This window comes from Hyaena hyaena, unplaced genomic scaffold (genome assembly GCF_003009895.1).
Source record: "Hyaena hyaena isolate Hyena2069 unplaced genomic scaffold, ASM300989v1 scaffold_4, whole genome shotgun sequence".
Lineage (NCBI taxonomy): Eukaryota > Metazoa > Chordata > Mammalia > Carnivora > Hyaenidae > Hyaena > Hyaena hyaena.
Genome location: NW_024080636.1, coordinates 5,171,176 through 5,195,416, shown reverse-complemented (window position 1 = coordinate 5,195,416; position 24,241 = coordinate 5,171,176). Strand labels below are relative to the sequence as shown.

The window sequence follows — 24,241 nt, the reverse complement described above, 5'->3', positions numbered from 1 at the left end:
TGCCACGTGAGCTCAGAGTCAACCCCAGTCGCACCCTGGGCTGTCCTCACTCGCTCACCTTGGACCCGGGGTGTCGGGGAGCCCCCACGGTACGGTCTCCCGTCATTCCTGAAAGCCACGGGCCGGTGGGACATGCGCGCTGGGGGCACGACCCCGGGGCCGGGGAGCCGGGTTTCTCACCCACAGAATGACACACAAACGAGTCCTGCTCCAAGCGCTTCTCACACACCAACCGTGTGGCAACGAGTTGGCCCTTCAGCGCGATCGGGGACAGCGGCCCTGACTGCAGGCGGCCGCGCAGCTCGGCAAGGACGCCCCACGTCCGCGAGCGCGGCGGCTCTTCCCTCCCCGTCATTTCCTAGGCCGGTCACCTCGGTCCGCCCCGTGTCCAACCAGTCGCCGGGTGCAGGCGCCCCTCTGGTGCCACTGTAAGTGTGTCTTTAAAAACCCACACTTCTGTCTGCCTGTTAAAAGATTCACACACAGGACTCACTTGCTCACTGGAGAGAGAACTGAAGGTGAAAGGGCTCCTCACACGCACGACGTCAGCTTTGCCGGAACTAACGCTGGGCACGCGCAGCTGAGGTTAAAATTTTATTTATGACCAGAGTAACATAAAAGATTGATTTTTCATGCCTCGCAAAGGAAAAGAATGTCGTAAGCAGGTCTCCAGCTTCTCTCTCTCTCAACACGTCCCAACCTTACGTTTCTGCTCCTAACTCTCTCCGTACCCGGGGGAGCCCAGCGCCGCCCGCGGGGAGCGACACGGAGTCTGGCAGGAAACCCAGCAGGGTCCCGGGGGTCACGGCCACGGCCACCGTGCCCCCGGCCCGGCGCGCTCCGCCTTGCGTGAACCCGGACGCCCTTGACGAGCCTGCCTGCCCTGGTCTGCGGGCCCCGGGGAGAGAGCCTCCTGGGAGGGAAACGGGAAGCCTGGACCTTCCCCGTAGAATAAAGTCTCCGAAAGCGTGGGGTTTCCCTTCTCACTGAAAGTCGCAAGCTCGGTCTTGTGCTCTGCTGGTCACTTCTCGGGTGCCCTCGCCACACGGAACCCGCGGGGCGCTGAGCCGCGCTCGTGGGAGGCCCTCTGGCTCCGGGGTTCCGCGGCCGCTGGGCCCGCCGCTCCCCAGAGCCCAAGTCACGGACCTGAGGAACCCCAGGGACCCCCCCCGGGCCGCGCTCTCCTCTTCACACCCGACCTTTCTGCGCCGCAGGCTTGGCGCCGCCGCCCAGCACCCGCTCGTCCTTCCCTACCGGCCGACGAGCGCGACGAGCAGACTTTCAACTTTCTCCTACAGCAACACGTTTCCACGTAAAAATCGTAAATGTGTCTTTTTTTCCTCTGGCAACTACTGTTGCTTGGTCAGTCCTCACCCTCCCCTTTTTACTAGAAAAACCCCCTGGACGGAGGGGGCCCGGCGGGCGGGCTCCGGTCCCTGAGGCGGCTGTCCGTCGGCCCCGCGAGGCTCTGCCTCCCGGGCGCTCAAACCGCACGGCGGGTGGTGCCCCAGGCCCCGGGCCGCCCCCCCGCACGGCTCTTCCGGGGTGCGGGGCGGATGTGGGGGGGAGAGGGCCCACGCGGAGTTCCTCGTCGCTCGGGGTACGGCACTGCGGTTACAGAAGGCTGGTTTGCAGGCTGCGGGAACGCACTGATTCCAGAGAGTTCAAGACCCCGCGGCGTCATCTGTAGCAACAAGGAGAAACAAGACCGAGACGGTGAGGCCCGGCCCGGAGGGGGGCCTGCGGCAGGCGTCCCGGCGCCCACGGCCGTGCGCACGCGCTCCAGGCCCTGAGAATGACTCCGACGCAGAGGCCGCGGTCTAGATACGGCTTCGTGACTTGTGCACGGCGTCAGGGAACAAAGGAAATCACCGCGCTGGGTTTGCGAAGATCGATGGGAACCTCACCCCGTGGATATGGGCGCCCCTTCCCTTCTTGGAGGACGGGCGGGTCTGCGATCGGAGCCCCCCCCCCCCACCCGCGCAGTGCGGCCCGGAGGGCTTTGAGCAGACGCGGCCGCCCGGGGAGAAGCAGCTGCTGGCGTGGGTGCCGCCACGTGGGGCTCGTTGGCTGCCCCCGACACGTCCGCCAGGCGTGAGCCCTGCCCCCCGGTGCGCACCTGCCGCCCCGCGGGGGCCCCGGGCGGGAGCCGCGGCGCACGCACGACTGTGGCGGCGGAAACACTATCCGCAGAGACGATCGGAAGATCCGCCTTCTTAAGTATCACAGGCGACTGAGGAGCCCCGGACAGACGGGGAAATCGGAGGAGAGACACCAGTGGAAAAAACCACCCGCCCTGGAGGAAACAAGTCAACGCTCATTTCATTCTTTCCCTTGTCACCGGGTTACACTCGTGCCCGGGAGCCGAATCCACATTCCAAATATTTGCGGAAAGACCAAGCAGGAAACGCCCCGAACAGCCTTCTCCCTCTAGAGGGAAGTGCGCGGAGGCCCTCACCGCCGGCGTCCACCCAGCGGTGTGAATGAGGCCACGGCCTCCGTGTCCCGTCGTCACCAGCCCTACTCCGGTGACGCCACTGCGCGCAGCCACTCTCCAAAATCGCTTCGTTTTACTTCAGCGTCATCTGCACCCAGCATCGTGAAACCACTGTACCCACGACAGGCTGCTTGCGCAGGGCCGGCTTCTCGGCCGCGGGGGGCAGACGCCGGGAGTACGCGGGCTTCTAGGTGCCAAGGAAGTGGGTGAACTGGTAGGTTACGTGCTCCCTCGGGCCTAGAAGTTTTTGGTGGACAATGAGGTGTTTAGGAGCCTTTTGCTTCGGTTTTCTTATTTAAAATTAAAAAAAAAAAAAAAACACCTAAATTCTGCTTTAAAACTCTGCAATCCCAGTGTTGTCAGGAATGGAGTCAGCCAGCCAGAGAAGCCTCTGGTAGCCTCTCAGGATCTGAAAAGACAGCACAGTCTTGGCGGAGGGGAGGAAAGATGCTATGAAAGAGAATGTGTCAGAAAACCAAAGCGCTTCCCAAAATTAACTTAACACTCTCAAAATAAAAACCGAACCCGCAGACTACGACGTAAAGTTGAGAATCTCCCAGAAAGTTTTTGAAAAACTGAAAACAAATGGAGCAGGGAGACATCAGAGAAAACACAAGACCTCGGAACGCAATCCAGGAGGCCGGGCGGCAGGAGGCCGGGGACGAGGGGCCACGACGGAAAGATGTACTCAGGGAGACGGGGGGTATCCCCGGACTGGAGAATCAGGAAGAAGATGGAGCAACGTATATGAGAAAGAATTCCGTCTAAACACATCTTCGTGAAATTTCGAACACGAGAAAGAGAAGGTCCTGAAAGCTTCCAGAAAGGAAGGCAACAGATCACCTACAAATCACTGAGAACGGGGTCCCTGGCAGAATCCCACAGCCCGGGCCTCGAGGTGTCAGTCCCCCCACATGCGGGGCTGCGAGCGGCCCCCCGAGGAGGTCCCGGCCGCGTGGCCGGGGGCAGGAGGCCGGAAGGTTTTCGGGGCCGTGGCCTGGGAAGCGAGAGCTCCCACATGGCAAGAGTGACCAGCCCGGAGCTGGGCAGAGGCCGGATGTCACAGGAAGGGAAGGCCAGTATGACAGTGGATGAGCCACTGAAAAATACCGTGGGGCGCCGGGGGGCTCAGTCGGTTAAGTGTCTGACTCTTAACTCAGTTCAGGTCATAATCTCATGGTTTTTGAGTTCGAGCCATGCATCAGGCTCGGTGCTGACTGTGGAGGCTGCTCGGGATTCTTCTCTCCCTACCTGTCTCTCTGTTCCTCCTCAGCTCTGACTCTCTCTCTCAAATGAATAAACTTTAAAAAAAAAAATACCCCAAGACATTATTTTCTGGACAAGGGCAAATAGAAATTTAGAAACTCCTCCAAAAATAAAAAGCAACACTAGCAACACCAACATGTAACAAGCGAAAAAACACACTTGCCCTTGAACTGAGAACAGCACGGACACGGCCCGGTCACACAGCCCCCGGGGGGCCGGCCGGCCAGGAAAACCAACGGCTGTGTGGTCTTAATAAAGTAATTGCTTCTGTTTTCCAACCTTAGATTCCACCACCTCTAGACAGACCGCAGGGCACGGTCAATGATGTGACCTTGGCGACCAGCACCTCCGCAGAGAAGCGGCTCAGGGAAGGGAGGTGGCCGAGGGGGCGCGGAGGGCGGATCGGCAGCCAGTGTTGGGCCACGGACACCCGGAGGCAGGACGTGAGTGCGCCGGGTCCCCTCTCCCGGAGCCACAGACGTTTGTCCGCTTAAATCAACGGTCCTGTAACTCTCCGTCGGTGACACAGGGAACAAGACAGGAGATCTGAAGCGGTTTTCTCTGTGGACCGAGGGGACGGAAGGCAGGACGGTGGCCAGCCCTGGGTGCCGGGGGTGGGGACAGGCTCCCAACATGGCTGCTTCTCGAAGCGGGGGCGAGAACGCCCGGCCCGACCGCCGAGCGCTTCCTCCAGCACGTGCAGCCTTCGACAGACATGCATGTCCTCGGCGGGGCCTCCGTGCGGTCGCCCCTCCCACCCGCGGCAAGGGCCCCACGAGCGGACAGAACTCAGCGACGACACCGGTGCGTGTGGCCAAGCGGCCGCCGCGGAGAACGCACGTACCGGCATCGGACCGGCGGGGCCTCTTCGACTCTTCAAGCCCGTTCTCTTCCAGCTTCCTCTTGGCGCAGTCCTGACACGCGTTCCCTGCAAGGTGAAAACTTCTGTAAAAGCCGATCCGTCCTAGAATCCACCCTTCAAGGACTAACAGATCGGACTTTGCTGAAGCACCGGCCAAACAACCCCGGCCCTACCCCACGGTTACGCTTTCCTCCAGAGCAAAGGGTGGACCTGGGAGTCACGTGGGAGCGGGAAGGGCCCACTGAAGGTGTCCTTGCGCAGGGCAACGAGGCAGGAACGGAAAGCGAGGCGCCGAGCAAGGCGGGCGGGGACACAGGTCCGCACAGACCACCCCCTTACCCACCGGGCCACCGCGGCCACACAGCCCGGTGCCCAGGCCACCCCAGAAGGACGCAGGTCGCCACCCAGCCCGGTCTGGTCTTGTGGATTCGTAACTGGCCAGAGCCGTCACCGGCTCTGGGGGAGCCGTCTCACTAGCGGCTACGTGGTCACTGCCCGCAGCGCTCCACGCTTCTACAACGGCAGCGGCCAGACAACGGAACAAAAACCGGGCTGGTAAAAATCAAGATCTGTTTACCCAACAGCGTGGTGCTGTCCACTCGGTCAGCATCTGGAGAAGAAAGAACAGTCAGCAGAACCCAGACGTCACGGCCGCCAAGCGCCCCTCCTTACCTCCTCCCAGTGTCACTGCGAGGACCCAGGGGCTCCGCGTGTGGCACACCCGGGCGGCCGTACCCGCGGCCGTGACTGTCCTCGCCGGGACACTGTCCTCTCCAGTCGGGAGCGGTACTTCACGAGGATAAGCACAAACGTCCATAAGGACACGGTCACAGCTTACAAGTCCGAAAGAGCTTTCGGCCCTGACAGCCCGTCAGACCCACCTCGCTGCCGGGGCCTGGTGGGGACAGGAAAGCACGAGGGCTCACCCCAAGAGCCCGGGCCCACTCGGGTTCCCGTGGGGTCCTGGTCCTCGGGGCAGCCGTGCGTGCGGAGGGGCAGGGCAAGGAGGTGCGGGCCTGTCTGGGACACAGGATCCAGTCCCAGCTCACTGGGCAAGCGAGCTGCCTCTCCGAGCTGGCCTCGCCACCTATCAAATCGTGTTTCGCGGCCGCGAGTCCTGTGACCCAGCGTGAAGGTGGAGAAGGTAAAACTGACGGGGGTGCGGGACCCCACGAGCGTCCGTCCCTGCTGCTCCTCTGACCACGAAACAGACCACTGCCCTCAACGTAAAGCAGTCGTTTGCTAACTGTTCGCAAACCGTTCGCAATGACTAGAGGGAAAGACGAAGCCGTTGGGGCGATCCACGCATCCGGCGGCCCACAATCTTCCAGGTCACGGCGGCCACATCCTGCCGTTAAGTGGCTGACCCAAGTCCCCTGCCCGGAGGGTGGGGGGGGGGGGCGTGGGGATGGGCTCTGGTTGCAATTAAATGACAACCAGTGAAGACTGTTCCGCGTCCGCCATCGTCTGTGTTTTATGCCACCAAACTCAAAGCCGCTACCCGCCCTTACGTCAGGATGGCCCGTTTAAAAACTGCTCAGTCACCCTGGCCCTTCCTGCGCAGGTCACAGGTCCCCACAAGCTGGGCCGAGAAGGATTCAACAGGCCGTGCTGCCCTGGGCCCGGCGGGGAAAGGACATTATTTGCAAAAGGACAGGAAAGTCTTCGTGAAATCACTTTGTGCCTCCACAGCGACAGGGGCATAAACGAGGTCTCTGCGCTTTGCGGGGCTGCGGGACCCCGACTGCGGCGGCCGCTGGGCGGCCCGCTCTCCCAGGGAGGGGCTGGGGGCGTCGCGTCCCCCGAAACAGGAACAAACGGGGCCACCGCACGTGGGGCGCTGAGCGCGCAGGCTCCGCTCGCACCCGTCGCCGTCGGGCCCGCCGCCCCAGCCTCCAGCTTGTAAAGGACACACGGACCTTTTTAAAAGCAGCGCTGGAGGGCCGGTCAGGGTAACGGGCCGTGAAACTACGTCTCCGTTTTACGGGGCGCTGCGAACACCAGGTCTCAAACAAGGAGGGAAAAGCAGAACGAACGCTGTCCGTTTACGCCCTGAGGGGCCCGTACCTGGACTGCGCTGCCTGCAGATCTGGGAGGCGAGGTCCTGCACGTACCCGGGGAAGTAGTCAAAACAGTCCCCGTACGACACCACCTTGATCCCGTGCAGCAGCATGTCAGCCTGGTGCTTGAAGAAATGGTCCTCGTTCTCCTTGAGCACCAGCATGTAGTGCTCCAGCTCCACCTTGTTGGGCACCGAGTAGAGGAAGAGGGCCTGGAAGATCTGGTCCCGCAGGGTCTCCCCGCAGCCCACGAACAGGAAGGACTTGGTGCGGTACAGGCTCTGCAGCACCTCCTGCGGGGAAACCGACCGAGACGCGGGGATGGCGCGTGGCCACGCCGCTACAACGTCCCCAGGCAACAGGCCTTCCCGCCAGCCGCGCCGAGCACACGGTCCCTGCCCGGCTCCCACGGAAGCCCCTCCCCGCCCAGCCCGGGTCACCGATCCAGGTCCCGATCAATGTCCCGCACAGACGTGCCTTGGAGGAAGGAGAGCCCAACGCCCACCCACCAGCCGTGCTGCGGTGCAGTCCCTCCGATCAGATCTTCTGGAATTAAGTACAATTTTAAAGTGAGCTAAGAACATTCCATTTGTTTCTATCCAGAACCATGTGCGTATGACGGTCTGGAATTCAGGGGTCTCCATGGCTCGCATATGGGAACGGGGGTGCTGGGCTCAGAGCTGGGTTGCTGGGAGTGAGAGCAGAGGAGCTGGGGGGGGGAGCGCCCAGGACAGGGACCCCGGGGAGCAGGCAGGAGGGGGCGGCAAGTATTTTCTCACTCAGGCACGCGGCGGGAAGTCGCCACTTCAGACACCCGACACCCTGGAGGGAGGCCCGGTGCCAGCCGGGCGTCCTCCCGGCCCCAAGAGCATCACTGAGGCAGTGAGGAGCGTCAGCCCAGCCGCCTGGCCACCCGCCACGCCGCCTGAGCCGGGACCAGCGCGTGGCCCGCAGCGCCCATCCCCAGCCCAGCGGTGACTCAGTGAGAAAATACTGTGCTTTCTAAGCGCTCCACTTAAGAGTTTACAAAAACTTTTCCTCGCTTCATTTTGTCCAGAATATCAAAACAGCCTCACAGGGAACGAGTGTAAACCGAGGTTTTGAAAGCTGGAGAGGCTGCCAAGCAGAGGAAGGAGACGAGAGGCCTGGAAGAATGCAAAGGAAACCCCACCTGAGGTCGGGCGGAGGGGCCACAGAAAACCAGCTCGGAGCACGCGGGGCCCCGCAGGCCCGGCCGGAGACAGCGCCCCGCGTCCCCGAGCGGCCGCGCCGGCCCCAGGAGACAGAGGCGTGGACAGGGCCCGCTGGGTGACCAGGGGGGCAGGCGTGCCCGGAGGCCACCAAGTCCCGAGGGACACGGGCAACGCACCATGACTTCCGGGTCTTGGGTGACATCCTTATACCCAGACGGGTCCAGGACCATCCCGCAGGGGTCGGTGTACAGGCCGTGGATGTGGAGGACCCCGTACTGGAGGTGGCCTCTCGCCCACTGCAGGACCTGCGGACACAAGCCCCCACGGGGGGGGAGGGGATTTCAAACAGACGGAAGAGGGAAACACGTACGGTGGATTCGTGGTTTCTGCAACGTGCCGTGGAAAGAACGAGAAACGTCTCACTTGACAATGACACCTGGAGAGCCTGAGACGCCGGGGGCCGGCCCCGCCCACTCCGTCAGAGACCACACAGAAGTGCTTTACGGCAGCTCTGCAGAAAACACCTGCGCCGTGGGGCACGAGCGGGACCACTGTCACATCCACGTGCCAGGTCTTATTACCGCTGTGGATACGCTGTCGTCACGCCCAGAAAATACACACGGGGCCAAAGACCTTATCAAATAGCCCTACACTGACTTCGTCTCACAATCTAGAATGGGGCCCCTGAAAAGATGCCCATCACACACGCTCCACTTCATCTTCACGCCAGGGCCACTGTCCCCTCAGCGGGCAGGCGGGGCACCGCCGGGCACCACGCAGAAGGTGGGGCAGCCAGCGCTCCTGCCACAGGCCCTTTGCAGGTGACTTCCAGAGACACGATTTACAACAGCCAGCGAGCCGCACAGATGTGACCGTGTAGCCGGGGGGCGGAGAGCAGGTGCGCGGTCACGGGTCACTAACAGCTCGGGGGAGGATGCGCCCCCACGGTGAGGACCGTGCCAGCACAGCCCTGGGGCGCCGTCCCCAGGCACGCATCAACCCTGCCACGCTGGGGGCGGGGGGGAGCCGCCAGAGAGCAGCTCTCAACATCGAGGCGCGATCTCTATGCGCTTTGGCTTCCTGTGCGGAGACCCGGAGAGCCCAGCGGCAGGGTCAGTGAGGACGTGACATCTCTAGGCAAACACAACAGACACAAACGCTTCACAACAGAAACACAGTCGACAAGATGAAACCATGATCAACCTCAGCAATAACAGGAACGAAAATGCAAACTGTTGGCCGACGTCCGCCTCAATGGGAGACGTGCATCGTGTGTGGCCTCTTGGAAACACGCGTAACAAGACGTGGGATACACGTGCGCGGACGCAGCTGCCGGCAGCAGGGACTGGCTCACTTCCTGGAGCGCAATCTGGTGCCTCGCATCGTCTAAAACACTCCGACCCTCTGACCCCGCAGCTCCTCTGGGATGTGGCGCTACGGAAGTACGCAGGAGGCGGCGGGAGTGAACCCTCTCCCCGGCCGCGCTGCGCACAACTGGGAAGGACGCTCACAGGGACAGAGAAGCCCCGATTCTGGTTCGGTCCCGCAGGTACACTGCCGTTTGTAGGCGAGCTTCTAATCCACTTCCCGACAGGAAAATGCTCAAGCACAGTATTCGGGGGGAAAAACAAGACACCGATGTTACACCCGGCATCACCCTACCTGTGAGGCAGGGGAGGGGCCACCCACACCCCGGGGCCCACACCCCCTCCCACAAGGCGCGTGTGCCGCGAACACACGCATTCAAAGGCACAGAGCCCCCACCCTCCGGGTTTGGTGACAGCAGATGTGCTGCTGTGAGAGGGGGGCTCGGTCAGCCCCCCCCACTACCCCCCCCCTCTCGCCCCCCCCGGCCCCGCACCTTAGTCTTGTCCTTCAGGTCCAGCGACTCCATGGGCTTGCTCTGCTGCTGCCCAAAGATCTCCAGCAGGTTGTCGTAGTTGGTGGTCAGGACCAAGGTGCCCCGGTCCATGAGGCTGAGGATGGACTGCAGCACCAGCGGGTTCTGGATGTGCTGCTCCAGGTTGTCGAAAACCTCCATCAGGCAGTCCTGGAAGAAGCTGGGCTTGGTGTCACCCGTGCGCTACGGAAAGGTGCAACAGGAGTTACAAAAACACCCTCTCTCGGCCGAGCACCTACCTACGCGGCCACGTTCCGGCTGCTGGTTTGAGAAGGAAAGGAAGGAACCCCTGACCTGGGAGAGCTCCCTAAAACTGCAGCGAGGGAGACACATCACGTACAAGGTGTAAGGGATACGTCGATAGTGGCAAACCTTCTGGGAAAGTAAAGCAGAAAAGGGGGGATGGTGCTGCTGGGGGCCAAGGGCACTGGGAAGGGCCTCTGTTCGGGGATGTTGGAGCAGAGAGCCTCTGGGGTACCCCGAGCAGAGGGAAGAGCAGATGCAAAGGCACTGAGGTAGCAACCGCACGGGTGGGTCCTAGGGTGAGCCGGGGCCCCCGGGGGTGAGGGTGAGCAGGCGAGGGGACCTGGAACCAGACGGTGTGAGGCCCTGAAGGCCACAGGAAAGACTGCAGATTTCCCCTGGAAGGGTGCAGGGGTGCGGTCTTCTCGGTCCTGCAGCATCTTAAATTAGGCGGAGGACAGTAAGGCACCTGCTGCTGAGTGATTCGATGGGACGGGAATGAGATCTGGCCTCTGGAGGGAGCACAAAGGGCACCTTCGGCCTTGACCTGAGCTGCTTCCCTGCACACTTGGGGCAAAGCCCGGCCTCAAGGGGAGGGAGGGGGAGCCGCAAGTACACACAAGCTTTTGAAGAGCCCTGCTGGGAGGGGGCGCAGGGTCAGGTGGCAGCATGCGCTCCGGAGGGCCGAGCCTCCCCGGCCGCCCCAAGATGCATGACAGCAAATGTGCCAGCCCACCCTCAGGACTGTCCATCAGACGTCCCCTCTGTCCCGTGGAGGTCACAGGTCACAAGACCCCCATGACAGCACTCGATGCCCTTTTCCGACATTCTCATATCCCTCCCCAGCCTGGAACCCCACGCCCCCCACCCCTGTTCCCAGGGACAGTCACCAGTGAACTCCCACATCTTCAGCCGTGAGAGTCCCCCTCCTGCCGCTGCCCTCATGTGCCCCAGCCTGGGGAGACGGGGGGGGGGGGCACCCACAGGGTCCCGGCTCCTATTAGGTCTCTTATGGCTGCACTTCTGTGCCAGTTCCTGCCGGTTCCTTCACCTGCTCAGCTGAGCCTCCAGGCACCTCCCTCCCTCCCTCCCTCCCTCCCCTGCTGGTGTCCCATGTCCCCCATGCGGCCCGTCACATCCCAGCCTCCTCACCACCAGGAGCAGGGCCCTTTCAGAACCTGTGGCCGGGCCTCCCCTCTCTGCCAGTCCTGCCAGCACCTCGGTGCCCAGGGCGACTCCAAAACCATCAGGACCCGCCCACCCCCGATGGGACCAGAGACCCTCCCCCCTCCCCCCTCCCTTCTCCCAGGGGTAGCCTGCCTTCCGGGACTCCTAACTAAGCTTTCCCTTCCTCTCTGGCTGGGACTTCCTGACTTCCTGGCATTTGGGACAGACACCTCCCCGCGCCCCCCACATACTTGTTCTCAACCTGCTGACCACGGGGGGGGGGGGGACCCCACACAACTGTTCCCACCGGCCTCACTTTAACTCTGGTTTTATGAAGTTTAAACCAAAGAGCAGATGAAGGCTCTGCCCGCAGCAGGGCTGAGTGTCCGCCCCGCTGGCCTCCCTCCAAATGAACCACCTCACCAGCACGCGCCCCGCCCGCCACACCGCTCTGTCCACCGACTCGTCCCCGTTCCTCCTCAGCAAAGGCCCTGACAGCGACGACTTTAGGCTCTGTGGGCCCCAGTCTCTGTCATGATTACCCAACCCTGCGTCAACGTGTGACAGCAGCCACGGACACGTATGATCACGTGGCTGGGCACCGGCAACTGTACTCACCTAACAGGCAACCCGCCAGCCCTGTCCCGCGTGCAGCCTGCCCCGCGTCAACACAACACCGCCACCGGGACGGCCAGCAGCCGAAGCCCTTCCCCGGGGCTGCAGTCATCTCATTAAGTCGGCAGCTGGGTCGCAGCAGCCCAAACTCCCCCGGTCTCCACGATGACCCTCAGACACCCTCTCGTGCTCTGAGCAGTGTCTCCAACACGTCCCCCCCCAACTCTCAGACGACGGCTGTGCTTTAACAAACACAGAAGGAACCAGAAGAAACCCGTCCCTGGCCTCTCCCACATCGTGTGGCTTCCTGGCGTCCGTGCTGCCCAAGGTGAGCCCCCCACCCCATCCTCCCCGGCACCAGCACCCCTGGCGCAAAGGGAATGAAGTCATAAGGTCCGTCCCCAGTGGGACACGACATCCCAGACACCACGTCACATACGTCCTGGGCTCCACTAGGCTCGGGCTCTGTCAGGAGCCCCACGGTGTGCCCGGCATCACCGCTGTCACAAGTGATGGTTCAAGTTCTAAGGGACGTGAACACCGGCTCGTGGGCCTGGCTCTGCCGAGAGCATAACACAGCGCGGGCTCGTACAGGGTTCACATCAGACCCACCGACCCCCGGCCCAGAAGCAAGCTTCCCCAGGGGGACCCGGAGCGGCCCTCAGACAGACTTACAGGCGACATCTTCCGGATCAGATCGTGGGCAACGACCAGCAGGTCCCGGTCCTTCGTCACTTTCCTACGGAACTCGGCGATGTCCCCCGGGTGAAGCACCTCCAGCTGCTCGGCAGCCTCGATGACGGCCTCGATGCAGCTCCGCCACGAGCACAGGGCACGGATTCCCGGGGCCACCGCGGCGCTGACGCCCGTCCCGATGACCAGGAGCAGCTCCTGGGGCTGCTTCCGGATGAGGCTTTTTAAAAACTTTCTACTTAAAAACAAAGGAAGGAGAGAGCGGAAGTCATCCTGGAAGTACCGTGACCAGAGGGAAAATGACCTCTAGGAACCCTGCGGGGCTCAGGTCAAACCCAGGTGCGCCCCTGGCCCCCTACTTCCGGCTGCTGGGGGAGGGGCTGCCGTCCTCCTCGTGGGTTCATCTCACATGCTCTGCCCTCAGCCCATAGAGGAGCTGGGGACAGCTGTGCCTCGCTCATCCCGGGAGCCCCATGGAGGGAAGCACCCATTTAAGTGATACACGTATGTAACAAAAGGCCGGCAATTTGAATTCCTTTGACGCTGCCGGGCGCGATGACAAAATGACCCCGCTGGCGGTGACAGGTAAGAAAGGCTCCGGCCCAAGCTGGCTTGCTGCCATTTCTCCATCGCGACCCACCCCAGGCTGGCACCTCCTTACCCAGCCCCACTTAACACCCGCGACCCGCCGTCCGCAGGGCCGGAGAATGCCCTCCCGGAGGCACGGCACTGCCAGTCTCCGACGGGACCCTGGGCTCACTGGTTGCTTGGTCCGGAGACCAGGTTACGGCCACGTCCTCGGGCAGAGAGAGAACTGCCTTCGGGAACAGTTCTGACGCTGAAGCGCAGGGCGGCTGCACACCCCCCGCACCCCTCCTGACACTGTGTCCTCCTTCCACGTCCCCCGTGTGGGGGCCAAACACCGGGTCAGGAGGCCCGGGGCGCGTGCTCTAACCCTGCCTGCAGCGTAGCTGACTTTGTTTACCTGGATTTTTGTTCACTTCTGTTTGTCGTCTTTTCCACTGGATCCATCTGTAAATCCTAAGGAGAAGAAGGAGTCAGCAGTGCCTTCCAACTCCGGGGGACAGCTCTCTCCTTACCACCCTGCAAGGGCTGAAGCTGGGATTAAAATCAAAGGCCCCAGATCTCGGTTAAACCAGAAGACCTAAGAAATGCCACATACAAAGCGCACATCCAGATGCCACTGTTCCCACGCCTGCGACCAAGCTGGCCAGGCACAGGCTCGGATTCATACTCTCCGAAGCTCTACTCTGGGCGGAAAGGGAGGGGAAGGAACGTGCGCTGGGCCCAGATGGCGGGGCGGGCTCAGTGCCGGGCGCCCTGCCCGCGAGCATGCATGCAAATGACTTGTCACGGGGAGCGATGGCAAGTGGCGCACCAGAACAAGGCCAGGAGGGCGACGTTTTCAGGGGGCGGAAGAGTCCCCGCCAAGGCACCGAGCCCTCCCGCAGCCGGGCTGAAATCCAAGTAAAAAAGGTCCATTCTTAGCTTCCGTGAAACAAGCATCTTACACCAGCTAGGTCTCTATGGCCAAACTATCTCCACACTCTCCAAATTTTACAGAATCACTTTCCCCCAATTCCAGAACTAACATTTCTGTAAACAAAGAAATATACAGAAAAACCAAGCTTATAAAGCCCATAACCCTGCTGCCTATGGGCAAGAACTGTTAGGAACGTGTACATTTCCCTCTAGACATTTTACATTTTTCCCATCATTCGAGTCCAAAGGTCATACCCTACTCTTTTCCCATGTGTTATAAGAAAAGCGTTTTCCTTTTCTTATTAAAGATTCAGAGCTAGAAGTGTAATTCAGAGCTAGAAGTCGCTACAGTGTAGTCTTTTGTTTTTAATCTCAGTTAGAATCAGGTCACCAAAAATAATTTCCCAGGGCAAGTAAACAAGGCTTAATCAGTCTAGAAGCACTAGATCTGAGAGCTAACTGGGATCCGAAGACTATGCCCGGACGATGGAGATACACCCCTCTGTCCCACCCCGGCCCCGAGAAAGGGTTCAGACCTGGCACCAACATCCCAGTGGTGCCTGTACCCTTCCCTCGAATGTTAAGAAATCACAGCCCACAGGCAAGTGGAATCGTGCACGGATGCCTGTCATCCATCCAAGGGGAAAGGCAGGCAAAGTTGGGGCTGGCTCCCGCCCTTCCTCCTTCCCACTGGAGTTCCGATCAGAGCCATTGAGTCAAATCTTTTTTTTTTTTTTTTTTTTTAACCTACTAGATATTTTCTAAGGAAGGAAACAAATATCGGGGCTTTCCACCATATGAAGGCACCCTGGATCCCAGCCCCGAGGTTATCAATGACTAACCATTCACCAGTTGTCAGTTTTAACAACTATAAAACAAAAATTCGTGCCAACCAAGTTTTGAAGGCTTGAGGCGCTCTCCTGCGAACGTGTGTGGAGGGTCAGACCGTGCGTCAAACAGTGCGGGCTCCGACCTGCCAGGGAGGCGGCTCCTTACCCTCCTCGGTGCTTCAGAACAGACCTTGAGGCTCATTCCTACTCAATCGTATTTGAAAAGTGAAGGTGAGATGCTTATGCGGCTGGTTGACTGCTGGGTCTGCCTCCCACCCTTCCCCCCGAAATAATGCTCATCTATTTGAAATAGTTACTCCTGCGAGGACAGACTTTGATGTCGGCCTTCTCTACGCAACACTTTAGGATTTTTTTTTTTAATGTTTTATTTATTTCTAGGAGAGAGAGAGAGAGAGAGAGAGAGACAGCGTGAGCAGGGGAGGGTCAGAGAGAGAGGGAGTCACAGACTGAAACAGGCTCCAGGCTCTGAGCTGGCAGTCAGCACAGAGCCCGACGCGGGGCTCGAACCCACGAACCTCGAGATCATGACCCAAGCGAAAGTCGGACGCTTAACCGACTAAGCCACCTAAAGCCCCACTTTAGGATATTTTTCATTTTTTATTTTTTTTAATGTTTTATTTATTTCTAGGAGAGAGAGAGAGAGAGAGAGACAGCGTGAGCAGGAGAGGGTCAGAGAGAGATGGAGTCACAGACTCTGAAACAGGCTCCAGGCTCTGAGCTGGCAGTCAGCACAGAGCCCGACGCAGGGCTCGAACTCATGAACCGCGAGACCATGACCTAAGCGAAAGTCGGACGCTCAACCGACTAAGCCACCCAGGCGCCCCTAGGATATTTGTTAAACATTCCCTGGTCCACCAAAGACTTCAGAAAGGCCTCAAATTGTTCCCATGGTAAAAAATAAAAATTAAAAAAACCTTCTACCTGTCACTCTTCCAATTTCTGTTCAACTGCTTGTGATTCCCCACACGGGCAGGACCTTAGCTATGAACCAGGATGCTAAATACTGCATTGACACGTCTGCAAAGTATGAACAATTTAAACTCTGGCGGGCCAGATGTAACCAAAATTAGGCGATTTCAAAGTTTTCCAGAAGAACTCACCCGGCAAGTACTGAGCCCTTCGTAACACACCCGAGCCTGCCCTCCCGTGGGCTCTGTTGCTGGATTAAAGTGCTCAAACCTCTTTCCCTGCCTGAGCTCGGGAAGGTCAGGAGCCGGCTCCGCAGACAGGACTTCAGACAGAATCACGGGCTCCAACTTCAAGGCACGGAGGTGCCTCCCGACTGCGGCCCTGCTGTGCACCCTTAAGGATCAAAGGAGCCCACGGGGGAAGCGCTCAGTCGTAGGAAAACTCAGCCCAAGGACCAGAGGCAGCGCAGAGCTGCCCATATTTAGACGCCGACGGTCCGCTGGAGCACGCGGGCTGCAGACCTGCCTCACTTCCTGTGCTTTCAGCAGACTTGTCAGCACCAGAACCAAATCTCACCATAACCCAGGAAGTACCCCAAAGCGCTCCTCCTCCTTACACCAAGGGCCAAGGAGGGGGTTTCCAAAGCAATTAGGGCCAGATCCTAGAAGTTTGGGCAGGATGGCAAGCCTCTGCCCGTCTGTTCCCATCCCTGCACCGAGCCAGTCAGATGCCAGACAGCAGTAACAAAAGCCTTCAGAGACCTTTTAGAAGCTGCATCTTTTGGTCTCCTTGGCGACCATGTCGTCACCACAGTTTGCAGCCCCAGGGCATCCCATTTTTTTCTTCAAGGACCTATCAGCACCTCCTGGATGCGGAATCAGGCGCCAACACGGATCTGTAGGATCAGTTCCCGTCCATTTTCTCTAAAGCCACAAATTAAAAGTCTGAACAGCATGTTTTCTGCTTAAAATCTGAGATCATGAGTGTTTTATGAACTAGCTTTAGAGGAGCCAGAGATGGTCTTATCCTTTGAACCCCCAGCATCTAGCACGAAATACATGTTCATCAATCGGGGTCCAACGCAAAAGAGAATAAACTATGACCGCAGTCTGTTATTACAGTTGGTGAAACAAGCCCCCTCCCAGCTCCCTAACCCCACTGGGCCAGACTGCTCATGACCTTCCCCTACCATCGTGCCTCCTGATAACCACGCCCTTGGACGGTCCCCATCATCACGTGACTTCTTTGACCGACGACGACGACGACGGGAGGAGCACTCTGACACTGGAGGCAGCCTTCTGGAACCCGGGCCTCGTTAAGTGCAGTCCAGCCTTCGGGCAGGGCGACTGGCCACCAGCGCTGAGCCAAGGCCCGCCGTCTGACGACCGGCACCATCCACCCACCCAGCATGGAAGAGGCCACCGGGGACCACTCGGGGCCAGTCCAGCAGCCAGATCATGACAGCTGCATGAGTGATCCCCGTGAGGCCAGCCGAGGCCCTGCTGAAGCCAGGCGCTGACCTACAGAACCGACCTCCGTCTGAAACGCTCATTCCGTCCGCCGTTTTCACCACCACGAAGAGCACAGAGACAGGAAAGTGTCGAGAGAAGGGAAAAAAGAACGGATCAACAAGTGCCCGGATCCGTGGTTTTAAGGGGGAGAGAGAAAAATGTTTGTCAAGAATGGTCTTATATTAAGTTAGCACGACAAAAACCTTCCAACGAACCTTAATTACTTTCTATTACAAACTACTTTACAGCACACACCATGAATTAGGGTCTGAGGGATCCTGAAACAAATCTCAGATAAACCTCTTCCTTTCTCCCTAGCAACGGATGACACGGGTTTTGAGTGACATAGAGGAGTGCGGGGACGGGAGCTCTTGAGTTATAAGCGCCCGGTCACAGAAGGGGGGTATACCGTGGACATATACTCAAAATAGATCCCTCTTACACAGCAGGGGAGGGGATCCTACAAGCATCTGTCAAATTTTCCAAACGCTGGCTTTTAACTCAGCCACAGTGGACCCAGAGAGTGACGGACTGAGGTGCTCCCAGAAGGCGTGCAGGAGTCTGACGCAGGTCCCCACGACTACAAATGACTGGAGTCCCACAGAGGCCTGGCTGGAGGGCAGGCCCCAGTAAACATTCTATCAACACAGCCAGCTGCTACAGTTACAAAAGTGACCAGCGAGGTGTGCAGATGTGCTGACAGGAGAACGGGGCGGGGCTAAGGGGACAGAGGCACCTGGCATGGTTGGAAATCTGGGTATAACATGTGACTCCCGCAAAACGTAACTACAGAGAGCAAGAGCCACCAGAGAGCGCTTTTTATCGGGACGCAACATTCACAGGGGGCTGAACTGTTCACAGGGGATCAGTGCCCACGGCATCTTAAGCAGTTACTGGGAGGACTTGAACTCACCACCAACACAACCAGAAGTAGCAACGAAATAAGGACTGGACAGTATGACCACAGGGAATTTCCTGCAGTTTTAACAGTGCACGTCTACGTCTGTTTACACTCCTCTCATGGCGAATGAAGTCACGTACAGTTTGCAAGTTCTGATGAATTTTAACTTTTTAATGGATCTGTGTAAGCTTTACGGTAGTTAACTGATCAAATAAACTAATATCTACAAATATTTTATGCATTCATGACATATCCTAACTTTTTCTCAAGTCTCTCGCTATTTCTAGGCTACGTGGCTTGTCTGTGTTTTTTCAAATAGTCACAAATCTCCAAAAATGTTCCAATGTATTCACTGAAAACAAGCTGTGCATAATGGACCCACACAGTTCAAGCGGGTGTGGTTCAAGGGTCAAGTGTAAGTGTCAAGTGTAACCCAGTGTGGGCTCCTAAGGACTGGGATGTCCTTAAAGGAGCCCAAATCCACCTGCTGTACTTGGGCTGCACCAGGAGGGTCTGGAAGTCTGGGAGCCCTAAAGCTCACGCTGCGCAGCGTCCTACAGCGGCTCCTATAGCTCCCGCCGCAGACACTGTCCCCTCCTTCTACTACCATGTGATTCCCAGAAACCGCCTTCTTCACAGCAGCCTGGCTTCCCATGCGGACCAGAGGGCAGGGCAGGGGGCCCAGAAGCAGAAATCACTGGGCAACAAAAGCAAGCTTCCAGGGGCGTGGGGGGGGCTCGGTTAAGCGTCCGACTTCGGCTCAGATCATGATCTCACAGTTTGTGGGTTCGAGCTCCGTGTCAGGCTCTGTGCTGACAGCTGGGAGCCTGGAGCCTGTTTCAGATTCTGTGTCTACCTCTCTCTCTGACCCTCTCCTGCTCACACTGTCTCTCTCTCTCTCAGAAATAAATAAAACATTAAAAAAAAAAAAAAAAGGGCAAGCTTCCAAGCACTTCTCATAGCCACGCTCTAACTGCAAATGAATCACCTGGGACTGAGAAATGTACAGCTGGGGAGTCTGATGAGCATGACTAGGTTCACCTGATCCAGAAACAAGATGCAAATGGATAACAATCAAGCTTCCAGAACCACAAAAGAGGGGCCCCAGCCCAAAACCCCAGAAACTCCCACCAGAGGCAGCGGTGGGGGGCGGCGCAGAGACAACACAGGGTCTGGAGTCAAGAAAACGCCATCACATCCCAGCCAGGAGACCTCTCTGGACCTCAGTCTCCAAATATGTCAACTGGGAATCCCACCACCTCCACACCACCGATTGGACTGTTAGGAAAACTCCGGGTGAGTCCATCATCTAACTGGTTCTCAATCACCTGTAAAAGGTTCACCACCAATCGGTTAAGTGTCTGACTTCGGCTCAGGTCATGATCTCACTCACAGTTCGTGGGTTCGAGCCCCACATCGGGCTCTGTGCTAACAGCTCAGAGCCTGGAGCCGGTTTCAGATTCTGTATCTCCCTCTCTCTCTGCCCCTCCCCTGTTCATGCTCGGTCTCTGTTTCTCAGTAATAAATAAGTGTTAAAAAGTAAAAAAAAAAAAGTTCACGACCGTCAACCACCTGAGCAGGGGGCTCGGCTCCCTCAGCACCGGGGGATCTGATGCAGCACTGCGGTGCCAAGGCAGCGAGTGCCACCTTACCCTCATCGGCCCACAGCGCTGCTTAAACCTCGTGCCCGCCTTGCTGCTAACAAGGGATCTTTAGGACGAACTGGTTTTCTTCAATTTACAGAAGACACAAAACATTAATATGAACACATGATGCTTAATCAATCACTTTCTAAAATTCAGTCAAAATAAATTATGACGGGGGGGGGGGGGAATGGTTATTTTTAGCTGTTATAAATGAACCAAGCCTCCGGAGTCGCTTGGGCAGAAACTGGGCATAAATTCCCAAACCAAGAAAACAACAAAACCCACCACCAAGAAAAACCGTAGAAGTCACAGTGTAGTCCAGAAATGACATTCGTTATTGACGTTGTCTGTGCCCTCACGAGAGAGGCAGGGGAGGGTACGAAGCACTTCACATGCACTGCCTCACTCAACCCTCCCAATAACCCCGTGAAGTAGCTCTTCTCACCTCGCGACTGGCCCAGGCCGACACTGACCCCGCTAAGGGGCCAGTCACCATGACGTGTTCTGCTAATGCAAGTCGGTCCCGGACAGGACGGCAGATACACCTGACGTTTTGCCGGAAGCCCGCCACCCAATAAAGCGCCCGCTGGTTTACAGTTTGTCCATCAGATGGCACACCGTCAAATGCACTCAAACAGACGAGCTACTTAAGGAGAAGCCAACAATGGTTAAGACACACCAGTACCAAGGCCACGGGCAGGCTGAACCCCGAGCAGGTATCCAACCCAACAAAAAGAGACGTTCTTTTTAGAACGTAAACGTCTAATGGATTGCAACATTACAGAAGGATCCAAAGGTATGGGATGCCCGATGCCCCAATCCCAGGGAAGCGGAAACAGAGACTCAGAGTGACTTGGCGGAGGCCCCCAAGGAGTCAGGGACCTGCTCTACGCTCCCTCTTGGCTCACGGCCCGTAACCTGGCGCTACCCTGGGCACCACCTGCCCCACCGTGACCCCAAACCCTCACCTACGGCACTCACTGCATCTGAGGTACCTCCTTCTACCACCAAATCCCCACAAACAACAAGCCACAGTGTTAGGCTGACCTACAGTTTCACTTGCTTATGTGACTCATTTTCCAGAAATGCTGAGAAAAGCCGCTGTGATGAAGATCTAAGAGGCAACAGGAAGCGGCAAGCAAAACAAACAGTTCACAACAGTTCTGTTTGGTCTACACGTGTGCACCGCCGGCCATCCACACTGACCTCGGCAGGGAGGGCCGGCGGGGACCCAATACCGCCACCCAGGACTTCCCTCTCGGGCCAGGTGATGCTCTAGGCTCCATGCGGGAAGGAAGCAGGGTCTAGTAGGAAGAGCCCGGCCTTCCAAGTTCAAGAACTAGGTGCTGGTGGTACCACTTAGTGTTGAGTTACTCACTGAGTCTCTATCTCCTTTGTAAGAAGAGGAATAATATCTCACATCTCACGGCGTTGCTAGAAACATGAAAAGCGTTAACACTTAAAAGCCTGGGGGCTCAGTCGGTTAAGCGTCCAACTTCAGCTCAGGTCATGATCTCACAGTTCGTGGGTTCGAGCCCCGTGTCAGGCTCTGTGCTGACAGCTCAGAGCCTGCAGCCTGCTTCCGATTCTGTGTCTCCCTCTCTCTCTTCCCCTCCCCCGCTACAGTTCTGTCTCTCTCTCAAAATAAACAATAAAGTTTTTAAAAATAAATAAAAAAGAACATAGCCTAGAACAGCATGTTTCACATGGCCCGATAGGATTGGCTGTCCTCCTGGATTTAATTAGTTAAGATTAAATTAATCTACACATTGAGCTAAGTCACACTAGCCTTGGGGTGAGTGCTGGACAGCTGCGGGAGGCAGAGTCTGGAGAACATGGGTCCAGAACATCTTCATCACCACATGAGGTCCCAAGCCCTCTGCTACTGGCCTGAGCCCTCGCCACTTGTTCAGGCACTGAGGGTCACCCGCTTTCGGGCCCCCGGGACCGGTCTCCAGAGTGACAGTTCTCACATATCTGAACTTGCCTCTCCTTCAAGGACTTCCTGTTTCTCTCTGGGCTCCCAAGTTCAACCTCCAAACCCTCTACGCTGTTCCATCTCTGAGAATCAGCCTCTTCGGGGCATCCCCTGTGCTGAGTGTGCAGCCCCTGTGTGGGTGCTGGGCTCACTGTGACACACACAGAGTCGCCCCGATGAAGCCCCAGTGACCACCCATCCTTTGGGCCAAAAGACAAAACCTCGCGGCGCCTGGGCGGCTCAGGCGATGAAGCACCCTACTCTTGATTTCAGCTCAGGCCATGATCTCACGGTTTCGTAGGATCGAGCCCCCTTCGCGCTATGTGCCCACAGCGAGGGGCCTGCTGGGGAGCCTGTCTCCCTCTGCCCTTCCTGCACTCGCACGGTCTCTTTCAAAATAAAGAAACAAAATTAAGTTTAAAAAAGGACAAAACCTCTCCTACGGGGGCTAGTAAGTTCAAAGTCAATTCCCAGGCAGAAAACTGTAAGCTCAGACAGGAAAGAGCTGAACAGCAGTCCTGAGGGCTCTGGACCTGAGGGAGCAAGCCACGGTCCCCACCCCACGGTCCCCACCTCGGCCCAGGACCCGGCTTCATCCTGACAACACCCACTCCCTCCCCTTCTGCCACCAGGGGCTGTTTCACTCCCCCCCTTAAGCCCTTCAGTGGGCCTCCACTCCAACTCTGACTCCCGGCTTTCACCCTGACCTCCGCCCACCCCCACCCCCACCCCCACCCCCGCCCGGGCCGCCCACCCCTTCTCTGCCACTCCATGTCTCGAACCCCCCTGCTCTGCCAAACTTCCCGGTTTTCCCCCCATTCCGGTCTCCCTGGAGTTCCCCTCCCTCCTCTCCATGCACCAAGTGCTACCTTCCTTCATCACCATTCACTGGGGAGACCGCAGACGCAGCAATTCAGGAAAAGGGCCAAGGGCACGAGCCGGGAACCAAGCTGGAGTCTCCCCCACGTCAGAGTCCCTCCCATGCCACCCTGAGAACCCGTGCTGAAGGGAGGCGCCGCTCCTCCAGCCATCCCAGGGCGGATCTCTGCTCCAGCCACACTTCTTTCCCTGATCGGCCGCCTCTGCCTTTTCACACGCTGTCCCCTTCCCTGGAAGGCTCCGGCAAACTTGTCCGCACCCCACCCTTCAGGACTGCGCTCACCTGTTACCCATCAGCCCCCTCTGCTTCAAGAAGCCCTCCAGAAACACCACTTCCTGAGAATGCTGCCCAGCTGGGCTCAAAGCCACTGGGCGTAGAAACTACCTACCTGCTCAGCCTCCCTCCCCGCCCCTCCCCCCCCCCGCCCCCCAGCGCAGGGCCCTGAGAGCAAGTGTCTGTCTTCTCCGGCTCCGCTGATCATTCCTCCTGATTATCAGGCATTGGAAAAGAGACTCGTTCCACCAATGGAAAAACTAAGCCGGGGAGACAACATCAAAGCCTGATTTGCCCTGACGTAGCTCTCCCTCCCTCCCTCCCTGCCAGCTGTGTTCTTTGGACTCTTCCGTGGGGCCCTAGGAGTCGCACCAAAGAGCATTAAAAGTTAAACGCGTCCCCGCCCTGGCCTCAATGCAACCGCAAACACAAACGGTCGGTGGGGGGGTGAGGTCACACACACACCCCCGCTCTGTTACAAAGGCTCCTCTGGTGACCGGTCATCTGCCCCCTCTTCTCGTGTATTATCGTCGGGATTTCACAAACCCCAGGCGAAGGCTCACGGATGCCCCTCGGGGTCCGCAGCCCCTCGGTTTGAGAAACCCGGCCCGGAGACCAGCCAAAAGGGGAGTGGGGCACTCAGAGCAGGTGGTAGAGGGAGGCAGGGGAGCAGCCCCGGGGTGCGGAGAGAGGGCCCCGAGGGCCTGCTTGGCCCAGGGGCTTCTCAGGCGCCCTGCGCACCGGAACGGTGACGGGGGGGGGGGGGTGGGGGGGGCCAGGGGGGCCTCAGGCAATGTGGGGGCGGCTTCTGGAACTGAGGATCCTCGGGGTGTCTGGAAGTCTAGGGGAAACCGCACAGGGTCTCGGGGTTCCGGGGTCCTCAAAGTGGCGGGGGCCGGAGGTGGCCCAGGGACTGCGACTGGGTCTCGGGGACCAGGGATCCGGAGGGGTGCAGGCTGACGCCCTCCAGGGCGTCTCGGGGGGCTGGGGTCCCCAGGGAAACGCTGGGAGGGGTCCCTGGGACCGAGGTCCGTCAGAGTTCCCGCGGGGGTTCTCGGCCCGGGCCCCCCGCGGCCTGCCCGCTCGGCCCCCTCACCTGCCCGGCCGCCGCGCCGCTGCTCCGGGCTCGCGCTCCCGCCGCCGCCTCCCGCTCAGCGGTCTCCTCGGCTCCGGCTCCCGCGGCGGCCGCGCGCTCCCCGCGCTGGGCGGGGCCGGCGGAGAGCGGCCTGCGGGCGGAGGGCTGCGCGCGCAGCAGGGGCGGGAGCCGGCGCCCGAGCCCGAGCCGACGCCGCG

The 24,241-nt window shown here is 58.8% G+C and overlaps 1 protein-coding gene across 5 annotated transcripts; it reads right to left on the bottom strand.

Moving 5' to 3' along the window:
• Positions 1 to 581: 581 nt before the first annotated feature.
• On the bottom strand, positions 582 to 24,241 carry FAM118A (family with sequence similarity 118 member A). Of its 5 annotated transcripts, none has more exons than XM_039235473.1 (9): positions 24,049 to 24,241; positions 13,482 to 13,537; positions 12,479 to 12,734; positions 9,740 to 9,961; positions 8,055 to 8,183; positions 6,693 to 6,978; positions 5,203 to 5,235; positions 4,608 to 4,691; positions 582 to 1,684 (listed from the first exon to the last, which is right to left on the bottom strand). In XM_039235473.1, the coding sequence occupies exons 2-9, from the start codon at positions 13,526 to 13,528 to the stop codon at positions 1,665 to 1,667; spliced, it is 1,077 nt and encodes a 358-aa protein (XP_039091404.1). In that variant the 5' UTR covers positions 13,529 to 13,537; positions 24,049 to 24,241; the 3' UTR covers positions 582 to 1,664. The 5 variants fall into 5 exon arrangements, with proteins under 5 accessions (XP_039091404.1, XP_039091396.1, XP_039091411.1 ...); XM_039235465.1 differs by having other exon boundaries at positions 24,045 to 24,240; XM_039235480.1 differs by having other exon boundaries at positions 12,479 to 12,731; positions 24,045 to 24,240.